This window comes from Gorilla gorilla, chromosome 7 (genome assembly GCF_029281585.2).
Source record: "Gorilla gorilla gorilla isolate KB3781 chromosome 7, NHGRI_mGorGor1-v2.1_pri, whole genome shotgun sequence".
Lineage (NCBI taxonomy): Eukaryota > Metazoa > Chordata > Mammalia > Primates > Hominidae > Gorilla > Gorilla gorilla.
In genome coordinates, this window is record NC_073231.2 from 103909065 (window position 1) to 103925551 (window position 16487).

Below are 16487 nucleotides of genomic sequence, written 5' to 3' on the forward strand. Positions count from 1 at the left end.
ATTTCTATGCAAATGTTGGATTCCCTTGTGCTAATAATGACCATCCATCAATGAAACTCTCTTTTTTCAGTGATGAATGCTGTCAATAATTTCTAAAGTGATGTTTTGTGCTATCATGTTTTTGAAATAAGAGTTTATCTTATAGGAATCTAAAAGAAATTAAAGAAAATAAAATTGGAAAAGTATATCTGAAGGAAACAACTCTTTGTCATGGTTTGATGACAGACTTGCCTCTGTAGCTCTTAAAGTTCAGCCTCTCCCCTAGGCAGGCGTCCACATCTCCATGTGAGTTCAACAATTGTTCCAAGAGTACCTTTCTAATTACTAATTATGTTCTTGTTTCTCTTTCTCTCTCTCTGTCTCTTTTTCTTTCTGTAGAGATGAGGTCTCACTATGTTGCCCAGGCTCATCTCAAACTCCTGGGCTCAAGCAATCCTCCCACCTCAGCCTGCCAAAGTATTGGGATTACAGGCGTGAGTCACCATACCTAGCCTATTCTTGTTTCTCTATATTTAAATTTCAACATTAAGTTTATCATCCAACTTCATCGCATTTACTTTGTGATGATCAAAACAAATTCTAGATATGTAAATTCAGGTGCTTTTCTTAAAAAAGAAAAGTGGTCTGACTGATTCTTATTTACCCTCAAATAATTTTTTGGTTGATAATTTTATATGTCAGTTACATGGAATATAGCCTAAGTTCACCTTTCTTCAAAATGAGTGCCCTGTTAGCATCTACCAGCTGATGGAATGCACACTTTGGGATTAGCATTTGTGCTGTGGCACAGAAGAGTGTTCATACATGCTTTGATGTGGGAAAAGGGAAAAAACATCTAGAATAATGCTGCTCCACAAATGTTGATTGGATGGATGGATGAAGGATAGAATGGAATTAAGGCAAAAGCAAAGTAAGAAAATGAGAAGGAAGATGAGTGGACTACTCCTCTGGGGTTGACTCGTGCTACATTCTTGGTTCCAAAACCTCAAAAGCTCCAGGAACCTAGAAATGATGACAGCAAGGAAAAACACCAGGACCCCCTTCCTTACAAATTCACTCAAAAACCCAGCAGACAGGCCAGTGAAGTCTTTAGGATGTCTGATATGGCATAGTCATAGGAAATATTGACAAGATTTTCTTTTTATTGGGTAGAAACTTTTCATTTCCGATTAGGGTAATGAACTGAGTTGAAAAGCTTCCACCATAATGTGAATTTCAGGTATGTTAGCTCTAGTTCTAATCCCTTCTGTAATGTTGCCTGGTATTTAGTTTCTTTGTGTGCCTATCACAACGGTGCTTGCAACAAGGGTTCTGTTAGTTCAGCTGTCACAATGAATTTGTGCATGGATCAATTTACAACAGAATCAAGGGAGATAATGAGCACCAAAGGATTAGGCTCAGAGCAGTGTATGATTTGATGAAATGTGGAGTTCAGAAAACAGACACATCTTTAAACAAATTCAGATGTGAAAACAACGCATCTGTCTACAATATTTATCATATAATAACGTAGATTAGGCATAGAATGTCTCCTGTTTGTGGACAAAAATATATCTCATTGCTTTTCAAGTTAGCCTGCTAGAAGAAATGATGTAGTACCTTTTTCTACTTTGAGAAGTATGGTGAGGATTCACAAAATCATACGGACAGAGTGTATAGAAATACTTGGGTAAGAGGTAATGTGTAGCCACCAAGTTGTGCTTAATGAAGGGAGTAGCTATTTGAATTTCCCCGAAGACAGTAAACCCTAGGATACCAGGGACCACATTTTCCTCTTTTTTTTTTCCCTTTTTTTTTTTTTTTTTTTTGAGACAGGGTCGCTGTCTGTTGCCCAGGCTGGAATGCGGTGGCGCAATCATGGCTCACTGCATCCTTGACCTCTGGGGCTTAAGCAATCCTCCCGCGTCAGCCTCCTGAGTAGCAGGGACTACAGGTGCATGCTACCATGCCCAGCTAATCCAAATCTTGTTACCTGCTAGAACCCCTGTGCCCACCCAGATCTTGCCTGTAGTATGCACTTGATGAAAATGTGATGAATGAGTGAAATCAAAGCCAGCAAACAGAATGAAACATTTATTTATATATAATTTATGAATGGCCTTTATTAACACCAATCAAGTTTAGTTAAATCATTGATAACATTATAAGTACTTTTATTTATGTATTTATTTATTTTGAGATGAAGTCTCGCTCTTGTTGCTCAGGCTGGAGTGCAGTGGCGCAATCTTGGCTCACTGCAACCTCCGCCTCCTGGGTTCAAGTGATTCTCCTGCCTCGGCCTCCCGAGTAGCTGGGATTACAAGCATCCACCACCAGCCCAGCTAATTTTTTGTATTTTTAGTAGAGACGGGGTTTCACCATGTTGGCCAGTCTGGTCTCGAACTCCTGACCTCGGGTGATCCACCTGCCTTAGCCTCCCAAAGTGCTGGGATTACCCGGTGAGCCACCGTGCCCGGCCTACTTTTCCATTATTTATCAATAATCATGTTTTAAACTGTACCATGATAACAATACAACTTTGTAGGTCAACACTGACAACTTCATAGTGTTTAGGAGACTGTGTATCTAAGCCCTTTAATGTTGCAAGTTAGCTTTTCTGTTGCTAATTTAGCTATAGTTTATTGACAGGTCACTCCTGGTACTCAAGGGAACTTTGTACAATTACAAAGAGGCCTTCCCCACCAACAACACATGCACCCTTGCAGATGCACCAAGGCTGCAGTTCTGCCCCGTGCAGTGAGAAGCTTGTACAGCTGTGCGCTGTGTCCCTGTTTAGTGTGGCTACCTTTTCATGTCAGATACCTTGCTGGGCAAATTACACACATTATCCACTCTGTCAATTCTAACAAGCCTGAAAGGCAAACAATACCCACATGTTACAGATAAGGAAACTGAGATCCAGAGAGGTTAGGAACTAACTTGTCCAGATTGCACAGGTAAGTAAATGGCGGAGTCAAGATTCACACCCAGTGCTAGAACAGTCTCCATGCTCTGCTTTAGGCTAGAGGGAAGGGAGGGAGAAAAATGAACTTCCTTCAGCAGCGCAAGAGTAAGAATAAGCTGAGGGTTATGTTATCTGGAGCCAGAAAGGAAGTTTGAGTGGTAATTGTAGACTTTATTGTGTTCTCTGAGAGATGGTTCAAAACAACTATTTGTTTTCCAATCTTTCATTTCTTCTTCTCCTTCTCCTTCTTCTCCTTCACCTTCTTCTCCTTCTCCTTCTTCTTCTTCTTCTCCCCCTCCCGTCCCCCCTCCCCCTCCCTCTCCTTCTCCTTCTTCCTCTGTTGCCCAGGCTGGAGTGCACTGGCATGATCTTGGCTCACTACAACTTCTGCCTCCCAGGTTTAGGCAATTCTCTAGCCTCAGTCTTCCGAGTAGCTGAGATTACAGGCACTCGCCACCATGGCCAGCTAATTTTTTAATTTTTTTAGAAGAGATGGGGTTTCACCATGTTGGCCAGGCTGGTCGAATTCCTGACTTCAAGTGATTTGCCCGCCTCGGCCTCCCAAAGTGCTGGGATTACAGGCGTGAGCCACTGTGCCCAGCCTAATCTTTCTTCTATCACAGAAATGTACCAATATTGGAATGAATGAAATCACCTTACTTTTCTGTTTGTACATCATAATTTCTTTCTCTCTCTCTCTCTCTTTTTTTTTTCTTTTTTCTTGAAACAGGGTCTTGCTCTGTCTCCCAGGCTGGAGTGCAGTGGCACAATCATGGCTCACTGTGATCCTGGGCTCAAGCTATCCTCCCATCTCGGCCTCCTGAGTAGCTGGAACTACAGGCCTGCACCACCATACCCAGCTAATTTTTAAATTTTTTGGTAGAGACAGGTTTCGCCATGTTGTCCAGGCAGGTCTTGAATTTCTGGGCTCAAGTGATCCACCTGCCTTGGCCTCCCACAGTGCTGGGATTACAAATGTGAGCCACCACACCCAGACACTGTGCACCTAATTTCACCCTTGTTTGGGCCACTATGGGAGGTATAACAATAGTGATGCTAAGATTGACAAGATTAGTGGGTGTTAGTCTCTGTACTAGTTCTTCCTGAGTATTATCTCATGTAATCCTCATGTCAGTTCCCTGGTTCAGTAATAACACTATTCCCACTTTACAGGTGATGAAACTGAGGCAGAGAGAGGCTAGTAAGTGCAGGAACTGGAGTTATAATCCACTACACTGGCCGGGCGCTGTGGCTTACGCCTGTAATCCCAGCACTTTGGGAGGCCGAGGCGAGCAGATCACGTGAGGTCGGGAGCTCGAGACCAGCCTGACCAACGTGGAGAAACCCCATCTCTACGAAAAATACAAAATTAGCCAGGCGTGGTGGTGCATGCCTGTAATCCCAGCTACTCAGGAGGCTGAGGCAGGAGAATTGCTTGTACCCAGGAGGCGGAGGTTGCAGTGAGCTGAGATTGCACCATTGCACTCCAGCCTGGGCAACAAGAATGAAACTTCATCTAAAAAAAAAAAAAAAATTCCACTGTACTATAGGTCTATAGGTGTCCTTTTCAAGGTCATAAGGTGTCTGTCCTCTTAGAGCAGATTTGTCTCTTCTATCACATAGGAAAAAGAACTTCTGAGCTATTCCTTGAGAGCTACTGCCTCTGAAATACAGCCATTTCAAAATTTAGAGTGCAATTAATCAATATAAATTACAAAGTAAATGTGGCCCTGCCCTTCTAGCATTTTCCTATTTTGTGTGTGTATGGTCATTTTAAAGGTATTATATGTCCTTTGGGCTACCACAAAAAAAATATTAAAAGACAATGACATTCTTTTGTAAAGTTGCCCAACTTGGTTGACTATTTTCAGGTTGTGTTTTATAAAAGTATACGCTGTGGACACTTGCCTACTTCCAGTGTACCAGTAAAATTGGGAAAGTCATATAAGAACTGGCCGGGCGCGGTGGCTCATGCCTGTAATCCCAACACTTCAGGAGGTGGAGGTGGGTGGATCACCTGAGGTCGGGAGTTCGAGACCAGCCTGACCAACATGGAGAAACCCCATCTCTCCTAAAAATACAAAATTAGCCGGGTGTGGTGGCGCATGCCTATAGTCCCAGCTACTCAGGAGGCTGAGGCAGGGGAATCGCTTGAACCTGGGAGGCAGAGATTGCAGTGAGCCAAGATCACACCATTGCACTCCAGCCTGGGCAGTAAGAGCAAAACTCCATCTCAAAAAAAAAAAAAAAAAAAAAAAAAAAAGAATGAAAATGGATCGGCCTGGGCAACATAGAGAGACCCTGTTTCTAAAAATATTTAACACTTAGCCTGGCGTGGTGGCACATGTCTGTAGTCCCAGCTACTTGGGAAGCTAAGGTGGCAGGATCACTTGAACCTGAGAGGTTGAGGCTGCAGTAAGCTATGGTCATGCCATTGCAGTCCAGCCTTGGTGACGGTTTGAGACCCCGTCTCAACAACAACAATAAAAGAATGAAAGTGAATGGATATTGTGATCATGGGTATAAATATTATAGCTATGGCAAAAATTGACGGATCACTTGGACACTTATGACACCATTTGTGGAGAAATCAATTTTCTCAAACTTTCGCAAAGCTTTTTATTGTGGGAGAAAACTTAGACTGATAGCATAATATGTTTTTCAGAATGTAAAATTGTGTGACTGTGTTTTGGGTGTGTCGGCACATTTTTTTTCTGCACAATTTTTGCTCTAGGAGAATGATGCCTTTCGAATGTCCTCATGATTGGCACAGGTGGATGAAAATGGTTTGTCTCATTTAACCGACAATACTAATCACTGTAATAACTATTTTACCAGAAAATATAATTTGGCAGACATCTGTGATTGGTACATTAACACATTTCCTGGTTTATTCCCTAAGGCAATTATCACCAGACCATCATTTGTGTGATATCTAAATGCATTGTTTTCTCAGGATGAATTTCTTTTTAGACCTGAAAAATCACCTTGATTAAGCCGCCTTACTTGCAATTAATTTGAAGGCTTCATTCATGATGAGGCAGGAGGGGGAGGTGAAAAATAGCCCTCCCCTCAATTCTAATTGAGCCCTAAGTCTCATCAGGTTTTTCTTGAGTTCTGCTTCTCTACTTCCAGTTCTATTCCCTCTCTGCGGGAGGATTCACACCTAGTCTCTGAGGCAGGGTGGGGATGCAGATATTGACACACATGCACACACACACACACACACACACACCACTACCCTCCTCATTTCCCTTCCTCACAGGAACCTCTATGTAAAACTACCCCTTTCTCAAAACGCAAATTTGTTAATAAGATAGAGAGGTCAGCTCCAGGCTGTTACATATATTTCCAGCCGAGATTTATACGTCCAACAGCCTCCCGGATTTGCCACCAGGATGTACAATCTACAACCATCTCCAAGATACCATGCCCCAGCCTGAGCAATTCATGTGTCTCTCACTGCCCTAAATCCATCTATCCCTCTCCCCATCCCTAGAACACATATTTTTAGAGACAGGGTCTCACTCCCTTGCCCAGGCTGAGTGCAGTGGCACGATCACAGCTCACTGCAGCCTCAAACTCCTGGGCTCAAGTGATCCTCCCCCATCAGCCTTCTAAGTAACTGGTATTACAGGTTCACACCACCATGTTCAGCTAATTTTAATTTTTTTTTTTTTTTTTTGTAGAGATCAGGTCTTGCTATATTTCCTAGGGTGGTCTTGAACTCCTGGCCTCAAGTGATCCTCCTGCCTTAGCCTCCCAAAGTGCTGGAATTACAGGCATGCTGTGCCCAGCCTATCTTATATTTTCTATCTCCAGCATCAGAGCTATGAACCAGTGTTTCTCTAGACCCTCCCTGTCCCTCTTTTCAGCCCCTGAACTGTCATTATGTCCAGTCATTTTTACTTCTCATTTCTGAGTCCTATTTGCCCTGTGTCACTGGACACATTGACTTCTGTGTTGCCTGCCTCTAATTCATTCTGCAGCGGGAGTATTTTGTTTGTTTGTTTGTTTTTGAGTCGAAGTCTCGCTCTTGTCCCCCAGGCTGGAGTGCAATGGCGCGATCTTGGCTCGCTGCAACTTCTGCCGCCCGGGTTCAATTTTCTCCTGCCTCAGCCTCCCAAGTAGCTGGGATTACAGGTGCATGCAACCACGCCCGGCTAATTTTTGTATTTTTAGTAGAGACTGGGTTTCACCATGTTGGCCAGGCTGGTCTCGAACTCCGGACCTCAGGTGATTCACCCGCCTCAGCCTCCCAAAGTGCTGGGATTACAGGCGTGAGCCACCGCACCCAGCTGGGAGGTTTTTAAAATCCAGATTGGATTGATTCATTTCTCTGCTCACAATTCTTTTTTTTAGTTATCTTTTATTTTTATATTTCAAAAATGATCAGTTTTTTGGAGGTATAATTCACATACAATAAACTGTACATATTTATAGTGTACATTTTAGTAAACTCTGGTTTATCTGTACACCATAGGAGCATCAGCACAATCAAGATTGTGCCCCTTTGAAATCTCCCTCCTGTCTACCCAATCCCAGTCTCCACAGAGCCACCGTTCTGCTTTCTGTCACTGTAGATAAGTTGGTATTTTCTAGAGTTTATATAAATGGAATCATATGCTATGTAATCTTTTTGTCTTCTTTTACTCAGCATAATTATTCTGAAAATCATCCATGTTGTTGCACTTATCAATTGTTCATTTCTTTTTTATTACTGGGTCGTATTCCCTGGTGTGAACGTTCCACAGCCTTTTTTTTTTTTTTTTTTTTGAGACGGAGTCTTACTCTGTCGCCCAGGCTGGAGTGCAGTGACGCGATCTCGGCTCACTGCAAGCTCCGCCTCCCAGTTTCACCCCGTTCTCCTGCCTCAGCCTCCCGAGTAGCTGGGACTACAGGCGCCCACCACCACGCCCTGCTAATTTTTTTTTGTATTTTTAGTAGAGAACGGGGTTTCACCGTGTTAGCCAGGATGGTCTCGATCTCCCGACCTCGTGATCCGCCCACTTCGGCCTCCCAAAGTGCTGGGATTACAGGCGTGAGCCACCGCTCCCGGCCGTTCCACAGATTTTTTGACCTATTCACCTGTTGATGGACACTTGGGTTGTTTCCGGGTTTGGGCTGTTACAAATAAAGATGCTATGAACATTTGTGTATAAATGTATGGACATGTGGTTTCTTTTCTCTTGGGAAAATACCTATAAGTTAAATGGCTGAGCTATATGGTGCATGTATATTTATTTAACTTTTTAAAAAAGTCCTGCTAGAAATTCTTGTTCTTCGTGCTTCGAAGATAAAATCTAAACTCTTTAGCACCACCTGCAGGGCCCTCCATGACCTGGCTTCTGCGCCAGCCTCCAGCCGCACTATCCTTTTCTGAGTCCTCCAGGCTTCCCCGTGTATTCTCCTGGGGCTCGCAAACTATCTCAGCACACTCAACTCATGTGTGACTTCTTGCCACTCTGTGCACACAGGGGTCACACAGCGTTTATCGCATGGGATTGTTTTTGTTAGATTACTGCTTCTGATGGCTTCACCTGTGGTACCAGAGAGCAGAGCCTGTAGTTTTCATCTTTGTACGTAAACTGCTTTTGTACAACCCATGTTTTCATTTGGAAAGTTTTCTTTTTTTCATTATAAATAATCATTAAAGCATCTTCGGAGGTGTTGGTGAAGGTGGTAGATTGAAGATATGGATCTAATTTTGTGCCTTCCTGAAAAACCACTAAAATGACAGTAAAGAGATTTTAAAAATAGTTTAAACACACAGAGATAGGAAGAACAGAAAAAAAGACAATAATAGAACAATATTGGAGTTTAGGAAGCAGACAGGCATGTGATAACTCACTTAACATACCAAGGAAAGCTTAATTTGATTAGCAGTAGAGAAAACTGAGAACCACCCCTGATACCGCAGGATCCTTAAAATGCTCTGGAGCTGGTGGCTTGGTACCTCAGTAAGTCCTTCATCTTCATGAAGATTAAATTGATAGGCTGTTTGATATGAATATGTGTGTTCAAAAGAGAGAAAAATGGCAGTGAGTTGAATAAATGATAATACGTGAACTCCTAGGAAATGAAAAAGTATGATAATTATTAACTCAGGGAAAAATAAAAAATTGTAATAGCTTAATATATGGCTCAGTTCTTCATAGAGACACAGTCATTATACAGACATACATTTGGATATTGATATAATCCAAATTACAACATTAGTATTTTAAATAATTAATATATAATCACTGAACTGAAAGGAAATGTGGGCCGGGTGCGGTGGCTCACGCCTGTAATCCCAGCACTTTGGGAGGCCGAGGCAGGTGGATCACGAGGTCATGAGATCGAGACCATCCTGGCTAACATGGTGAAACCCCATCTCTACTAAAAATACAAAGAAATTAGCCGGGCGTGGTGGTGGGTGCCTGTAGTCCCAGCTACTCGGGAGGCTGAGGCAGGAGAATGGTGTGAACCCGGGTGGCGGAGCTTGCAGTGAGCCGAGATCGCGCCACTACACTCCAACCTGGGCGACAGAGCAAGACTCCGTCTCAAAAAAAAAAAAAAAAGGAAATGTGAATGTGTAATTGGAGAGAGTGGCTGGTGGTCAAGGAGAATAGGAAAAGAGCTAAGTTTTTATCTTCCATAGTAAAAGTTAATTGAGACGGGAGTGGTGGCTTAACGCCTATAATCCCAGCACTCTGGGAAGTCAAGGCAGGTGGATCACTTGAGCCCAGGAGTTTGAGATCAGCCTGGGCAACTCGAACCACATGGGACCACATCTCTATTTAAAAAATAAAAAAAGTTAATTGAAAGGTCCACACTGAAAAATCCTGAAGCACAATTCATTTAGCAACATAGAAAAAAAAATTCCTCCAAAACAGCTAAAAGAATTAAAATATTTGCTTCTATAGGCAAATATTTCTTTTTTAGAAGGCAAAATGGGAGAGGAGACCTGAGTATTACTTGTTTTTAGCTTACACTAGATAAGCAGATAACTCTTTAAACTGCATGCACATATGACTGAGGTGGATGGTAACTTAGTGGGAAAAAAGAAAAGAAGAAAAACAATCTTTGGGAAAAAAGAAAAGAAGAAAAACAATCTTTGGGGGAAAAAAGAAGAAAAAGATCCCCTAGAGACCCACTTTAACTTTTGACTTATTTTCTTCCAGTTTTCCTCCCCCATCATTTGTGATTTGTTTTCCCCCTTTTGCCCTCCCTCCCCTCCCTGCCTTTCTTTCAATATTGCCATAATCATACTTTATATAAAATTGATAGCTAACTTGTTGAGCACTTAATCACACAGTAGACTTTGGGTTAATAAGTACTTTATATGCATTACTTTATTTGATCAACCTAATCATGAGTGATTTCTAAACTTATTGTATGATAATTATTTTCTTATTTTAGCATATGGTCTTCATAATCATCTTTTTCATGGTATAATAATATTCCATACCATGGAATATTTATGTGTTCTTGAACTTATTAGACTTTTAAGTTGTTTTCTAGCTTTTGCTGCTATAAAGAACAATGTGGTGTGGGTGTGGTGGCTCATGCCTATAAATCCTAGGACTTTCGGAAGCTGCAGCAGGAGGATCACTTGAGCCCAGGAGTTCAAGATCAGCCTGGGCAACATAGTGAGATCCTGTCTCTAAATAGAAAAGTAAAACAAAAATAAAAAAAATGGAAGAATATTGGGATTATATATATATATATTCTCTCCCAAAGCATCTTCATAAGGTTTATGCTTTTAGAATAAATTTTCAGGAAGTAAAACAACAACAACAAAAATTTCCAGAAGTAGAACTGCTGGGTCAAAGAGTATTAACATATTGCCAATCTTAAACATATTGCTTATCTTAAACTATCCAAAGCACTTTTGCATCTTTTAAACTATCATGCCTCATGCAACTCTGAGATCAATATGAAGGAGAGAAGAGAGATTCACTGCTGTTTTAGAGACAAGATCATTGGGAGCTAAGTTTCCAAGCTCATACAGTTGGAACAATGGCCAGAAGTAAAATGCATGTTTCCCTGCTTTCTGTTGATTTCTTTTCCCACTGTGCCCCCCAAATGACATGAAACTCAGGCTGAACTGTCTCTGCTACTTCCCTTCCCAGACATCTTAGCCTTTATCTATTAGGGCTTCTCTGCCACAGTCCCTTTTCCATTTGCTGGGGGCTTTTCTGTGTTAGAAGGAAAGTAAGACCTCTCTAGCAGCCCAAGGACCTCGCATCATGAAACCTTCTAAGTTTGGGAATCTTCTATTGCCCTCCCTGCCAAAACAAAAATGGAAAAAATTTTTTTAAAAAGGAAACCTTCTAAGTCTCAAGAGGAGAAAGTGTGAGACAAGGAAAAGAAGAGAGAAACAGAGTAAGCTCAGTTAGTATCTGGGACAGGAGCCATGAAAAGATGCACGAGGAGCAAACAGGAGAAAACTGTGGTTTTGGAGGACTTCAGCGCTTAAGATGAAATGTTTGAGCTGAAGACAATAAAGGGATTTGACTTGGAGAGTGTTAGGGTCATGGTATGGCCTTTCTGTACTCAGATATATTTGGAACTGTCTTGAACTGTTAAATCTACTTTGTGATGTCAATTCACTTTTCAAGATAAAACTAAACAATAATTTGTGTTTTCTCTTTTCTTTTTATTTTTCAAATGAATAACCAAAAGTAACTTCAAATGAGCATTTTTCAACTGCAGAAGAAAGTGAGTCCTGCTTTGCCCAACCAAAGCCACATGCACTGGGAAGAGAATCTACTGTTGATGGCAATGTACAAAGGGAAAGCCGTCCTCCCTTACAAAAGCTCAAGGTTTCAGCAGAGCCTACAGCTAATGGTGTTAAACCCCTCCAAGAACAGCCCCTGGCCAAGGACGTAGCCCCTGGAAGGGATGCCACAGACCAATCAGGGTCCACAGAAAAGACTCAGCCTGGAGAGGGACTGGAGGAATCTGGGCCGCCTCAACCAGGTGGCAAAGAGGATGCCCCAGCAGCAGAAGGAAAGAAGAAAGATGCAGGAGCAGGGACAGAGGCCGAGTCTCTAAAAGGAAATGCTGAAGCTCAGCCTTTAGGACCGGAAGCCAAGGGTCAGCCTTTGCAGGCAGCAGTAGAGAAGGACTCTCTCAGAGCAGTGGAGGTCACTGAGAATCCACAAACTGCTACAGAGATGAAGCCTCTAGGAACAACTGAGAACGTTCTGACTCTGCAAACAGCTGGAGAGCTACAACCTCAGGGCACAGTGGAAAAGGATGAGCAGGCCCCGCTTCTAGAAACAATTTCCAAAGAGAATGAATCTCCAGAAATATTGGAAGGAAGTCAGTTTGTGGAAACAGCTGAAGAGCAGCAACTTCAGGCAACATTGGGAAAAGAGGAGCAGCCCCAGCTTCTAGAAAGAATTCCCAAAGAGAATGTAACACCAGAAGTATTGGACAGAAGTCAGCTTGTGGAAAACCCTGTTATGAATGATCTACTCCATAAAACTCCTAAAGGTCCAGGAAACATGGAGCAGATTCAACCTGAAGGAATAGTTGCAAGCATGGAGCATCCAGCACGAAATGTAGAGGCAGGAGCATATGTGGAAATGATCAGGAACATCCATACTAATGAAGAGGACCAACGCATTGAAGGTAAAAGTTATGCTGGCAAACCTGGATGTTTAGATGTGCTCCATAGGAGACCAGCTCTGGGGAGTGGGATGGGGTGACTGACACACAGTCCCTGAAGTCACTTTCAGGTGGTTGAAGTTCGTTTGACCAAACCAAAAAGGCTTCTATGCCTGGGAAAGAGGCATTCTATTAATGCTCAGTTTGTCAGCAAAACTTTTCCGAAACATCATCTCTGTCCAAAATTTTAACCTAGTGTTTAAATAGTATCTAACATTGAAGGCAACATGTGAAACTTTCTGAATTTTTCCAAGTTGACACTTCATCAGGCTCCATGTATGAAATCAGGATCCAAAGTAAAGGTGAATAGATGATTACTGGAGGAATTCACCTTCCAATGAAATGATATATACATAATGGATCTTAGAATGTTATTTTCATCTTTGTGAAGCTTATCTTAGAAAATGACTGTCAGGACAGGGTGCAGTGGCTCACACCTGTAATCCCAGCACTTCAGGAGGCAGAGGTGGGAGGGTAGCTTGAGCCCAGCAGTTCATGACCTGCCTGGGCAACATAGTGAGACCTCGTTCTCCAGAAAAAAAAAAAAAAAAAAAGAAAGAAAAAAGGAAAAAGAAAATGACTGTCAGTCTGCTCTTGTTCTTCTGCAGTTTTAAAATCTGTATGAGAAGACCAGAGAAAATGTACTATGTCTTAGCATATGGTGTTTTAAAATTTTAAATGTATTTTACCAGCATAAAACAAATGATGTTTACAGTGTTCTTTATTGGTGTTATAATTTAAAAAAATATTTTCTTCTGGGGTATGATTTACATTTTGGTAAATTTTAGCTTCACAGTTCAGTATACTTAAGTGAAGCATTCATTATAATCATTCATCTGGTTTTTTTAAATTCTTTCATTTATTTTATTTTATTTATTTATTTATTTTTTGAGGTGGAGTCTTGCTCTGTCGCCCAGGCTGGAGTGCAGTGGCGTGATCTCGGCTCACTGCAACCTCCACCTTCTGCGTTCAAGCGATTCTCCCGCCTCAGCCTCCCGAGTAGCTGGGACTACAGGCGCACACCACCATGCCCGGCTAGTTTTTGTATTTTTAGTAGAGATAGGGTTTCACCACATTGGCCAGGCTGGTCTCCAGCTCCTGACCTCATGATCCACCCGCCTCGGCCTCCCAAAGTGCCGGGATTACAGGCATGAGCCACCACGTCTGGCCAATTCTTTCATTTATTAACTCAGCATTTTTTGGCATGCCTAAACATATGCTAGGTGCTGAGATGCAGACTGAGGAAGAGATAGTCTCTGTCCTCAAGGGGCTCACTGTCTAGTGTGGGAAGGCAGGATGTGCGTGCATCACCATAGTCTGTTGTGGGAACTGCTTTCCTAAGAATGTATAAGAAGGGCCCTGGGAAAAACTTGGGAGAGGCAAATAAAAGCAGGTAGTTTTTACATCAGGATTGGCAAACTCAAAAGTCTTTAGGCCTAGGATACTGAAAATGAGTGAGGTGAAGGACACATGTCATACTGTGGGAGCCCAGGGGACCTTGGCAAACAGGAGAGCACAGCCTTGTCAAAAGAGGAAGCTGTGCACAGCTCCAGCCATGGAACTAGGGCCAATGTTGCCAAAGCCAACTTCTCAGGGAAACAGGGTTGTGTCTGCAATGTCCAGACTTGTTAGTGTTGGCTGTCTGTAAATGTTTAACGATTGTTTTTAAACACATAATGGCCAAGCCAGACATGTTTAGGGGCACCCCTGGACCACCCTTTGATTTAGATACAAATTAGACTTTTTCTTTCTTTCTTTCTTTCTTTCCTTTCTTTCTTTCTTTCTTTCTTTCTTTCTTTCTTTCTTTCTTTCTTTCTTTCTTTCTTTCTTTCTTCTTTCTTTCTTCTTTCTTCCTTTCTTTCTTTCTTCTTTCTTTCTTTCTTTTTTCTTTCTTTTTCTTCTCTCTCTCTCTCCCCTTCCTTCCTTCCTTCCTTCCTTCCTTCATTCCTTCCTTCCTTCCTTTCGAGACAAGATCTTCAAGCTGGAGTGCAGTGATGCAATCACAGCTCACTATAATCTCCAACTCCTGGACTGAAGGGATCCTCTTGCCCCAGCTCTCAAGTAGCTAGGACTACAGGAATGTGCCACCATGCCTGGCTAATTTTTTTTTCTTTTAAAAAATTATTACTTTTGAGACAGAGTCTTGCTCTGTTACTCAGGCTGGAGTGCAGTGGTATTCTTAGCTCATTGTAACTTCTGCCTCCCAGCTCAATCCATTCTCCCTCCTCGGCCTCCTGAGTAGCTGGGCGCCACCATCCCTGGTTAATTTTTGTATTTTTTGTAGAAACAAGGTTTTACCATGTTGGCCAGGCTGGTCTCAGACCCTAGGCTCAAGCAATCTGCCTGCCTCAGCTTTCCAAATTGCTGGGATTATAGGCGTGAGCCACCACGCCCAGCTGTCCAGCTAATTTTTGAAAAATATTTTATAAAGACAGGAGGTCTTGTTGCCCAGGCTGGTCTTGAACTCCTGGCCTCAAGTGATCCTCTTGCCTCAGCTTGCCAAAGCATTGGGATTACAGGTGGGAACCATCACACCTGGCCGTGAACTTTCTATTATAATCTGTTCTACCACCATTTCTTTGGTAATTTTGCATCCTGATTTTATAGAGAGCATTTCTTTCATAAGAGTATGCCAAGACTCGAGATGTTAATTGACTCGACATTTCAGCCATTCAGAGGCTCTGAAAGAATCGAGATGATTACTTTTCTTTTCCTTTTTTTTTTTTTTTTTTTTTTTGAGACAGAGTCTCGTTCTGTCGCCCAGACTGGAGTGCAGTGGCGTGATCTCAGCTCACTGCAACTTCTGCCTCCCGGCTTCAAGTGATTCTCTTGCCTCAGCCTCCCGAGTAGCTGGGATTACAGGCTTGTGTCACCATGCCTAGCTGATTTTTGTATTTTTAGTGGAGACGGGGTTTCATTACTTTGGGCTAGGCTCCTGAACTCCTGACCTCAGGCAATCTGCCTTCCTTGGCCTCCCAATGTGTTGGATTACAGGTGTGAGCCACTGTGCCCAGCTGAGATGATTACTTTTCTTGATACCCCCAGAGAAACTTACTACTTAGACCTGAAGATCAAGAACTGCCCCCATTGGAGACAAACTGTGGGATAATTTATGTTAATTCTAAATAAATGTTTCTTAGTATCTCCTTTGGTTACTTTTCCAGGTGAGACAGGGGAAAAGGTGGAAACAGAGATGGAGAATGAGAAAGTGAGTGAAGGGGCTGAAACCAAAGAAGAAGAAACAGGAGAAGTGGTGGACCTTTCAGCAGCCACATAGATAGAAGAGTGAACCGACACAGTGTGTTATCATAGAGGAGACAAAAATGGTAGTGAAGCTTGTGGTTATGTATCTTATCTTTCTACATTTACATGTTTTCTGTAAGGAGTGTGGTTACAGAGAGACTGTTGGAACCATGAGAAGGATGTTTCTGTGTTCTTGATTATATTGTTCTGCAAAACTGCTAAGCCATGAACAGTTTTCTTAGCTACTTAGAATGGTTATACATTTAAAAGTATAAAAACCAAACCAATAAAAATGATGTGATTATTTAAGAGTGTGAGGGTGACTTTCTTCATTGTGGCCATGGGGCCATTCAGTATAGAAAATGAGACCCTAAAAAGAAAGTGTAAACCTTTAGGTACAAGTGGCTAGAGAAAGGAGTTAGCAAATTTTAGAGAACTCACAATAATAAAGTCACACAATTATAATCATGATGGAATGAGAATGAACAACAGCAAAAATAATAGGATGAACTATACTAAATATTTCTGTCTTGTTATAGAATTCAGAGCTGATAAGAACCTTAGGAAGTATGTCATCTACACACTTGCTCTCCTTTAAGCTTGTCAACTACCACAGATCCTTATTTATCATGGAATATTA

At 42.0% G+C, this 16487-nt stretch overlaps 1 protein-coding gene across 2 annotated transcripts in view; it reads left to right on the forward strand.

Annotated features, from left to right (window-relative positions):
* The window catches only part of ERICH5 (glutamate rich 5), a 29118-nt gene extending 12962 nt beyond the window's left edge, over positions 1-16156 (forward strand). Inside the window, exons 2-3 of one of the 2 annotated variants that reach the window (XM_004047350.5) lie at positions 11615-12568; positions 15769-16156. In XM_004047350.5, coding sequence (XP_004047398.5) covers positions 11615-12568; positions 15769-15881 — 1067 coding nt within the window. In that variant the 3' untranslated portion in view covers positions 15882-16156. The remainder of the gene's footprint in view (positions 1-11614; positions 12569-15768) is intronic. The other variant, XM_004047351.5, reaches the window with a different exon arrangement.
* Positions 16157-16487: the final 331 nt, after the last annotated feature.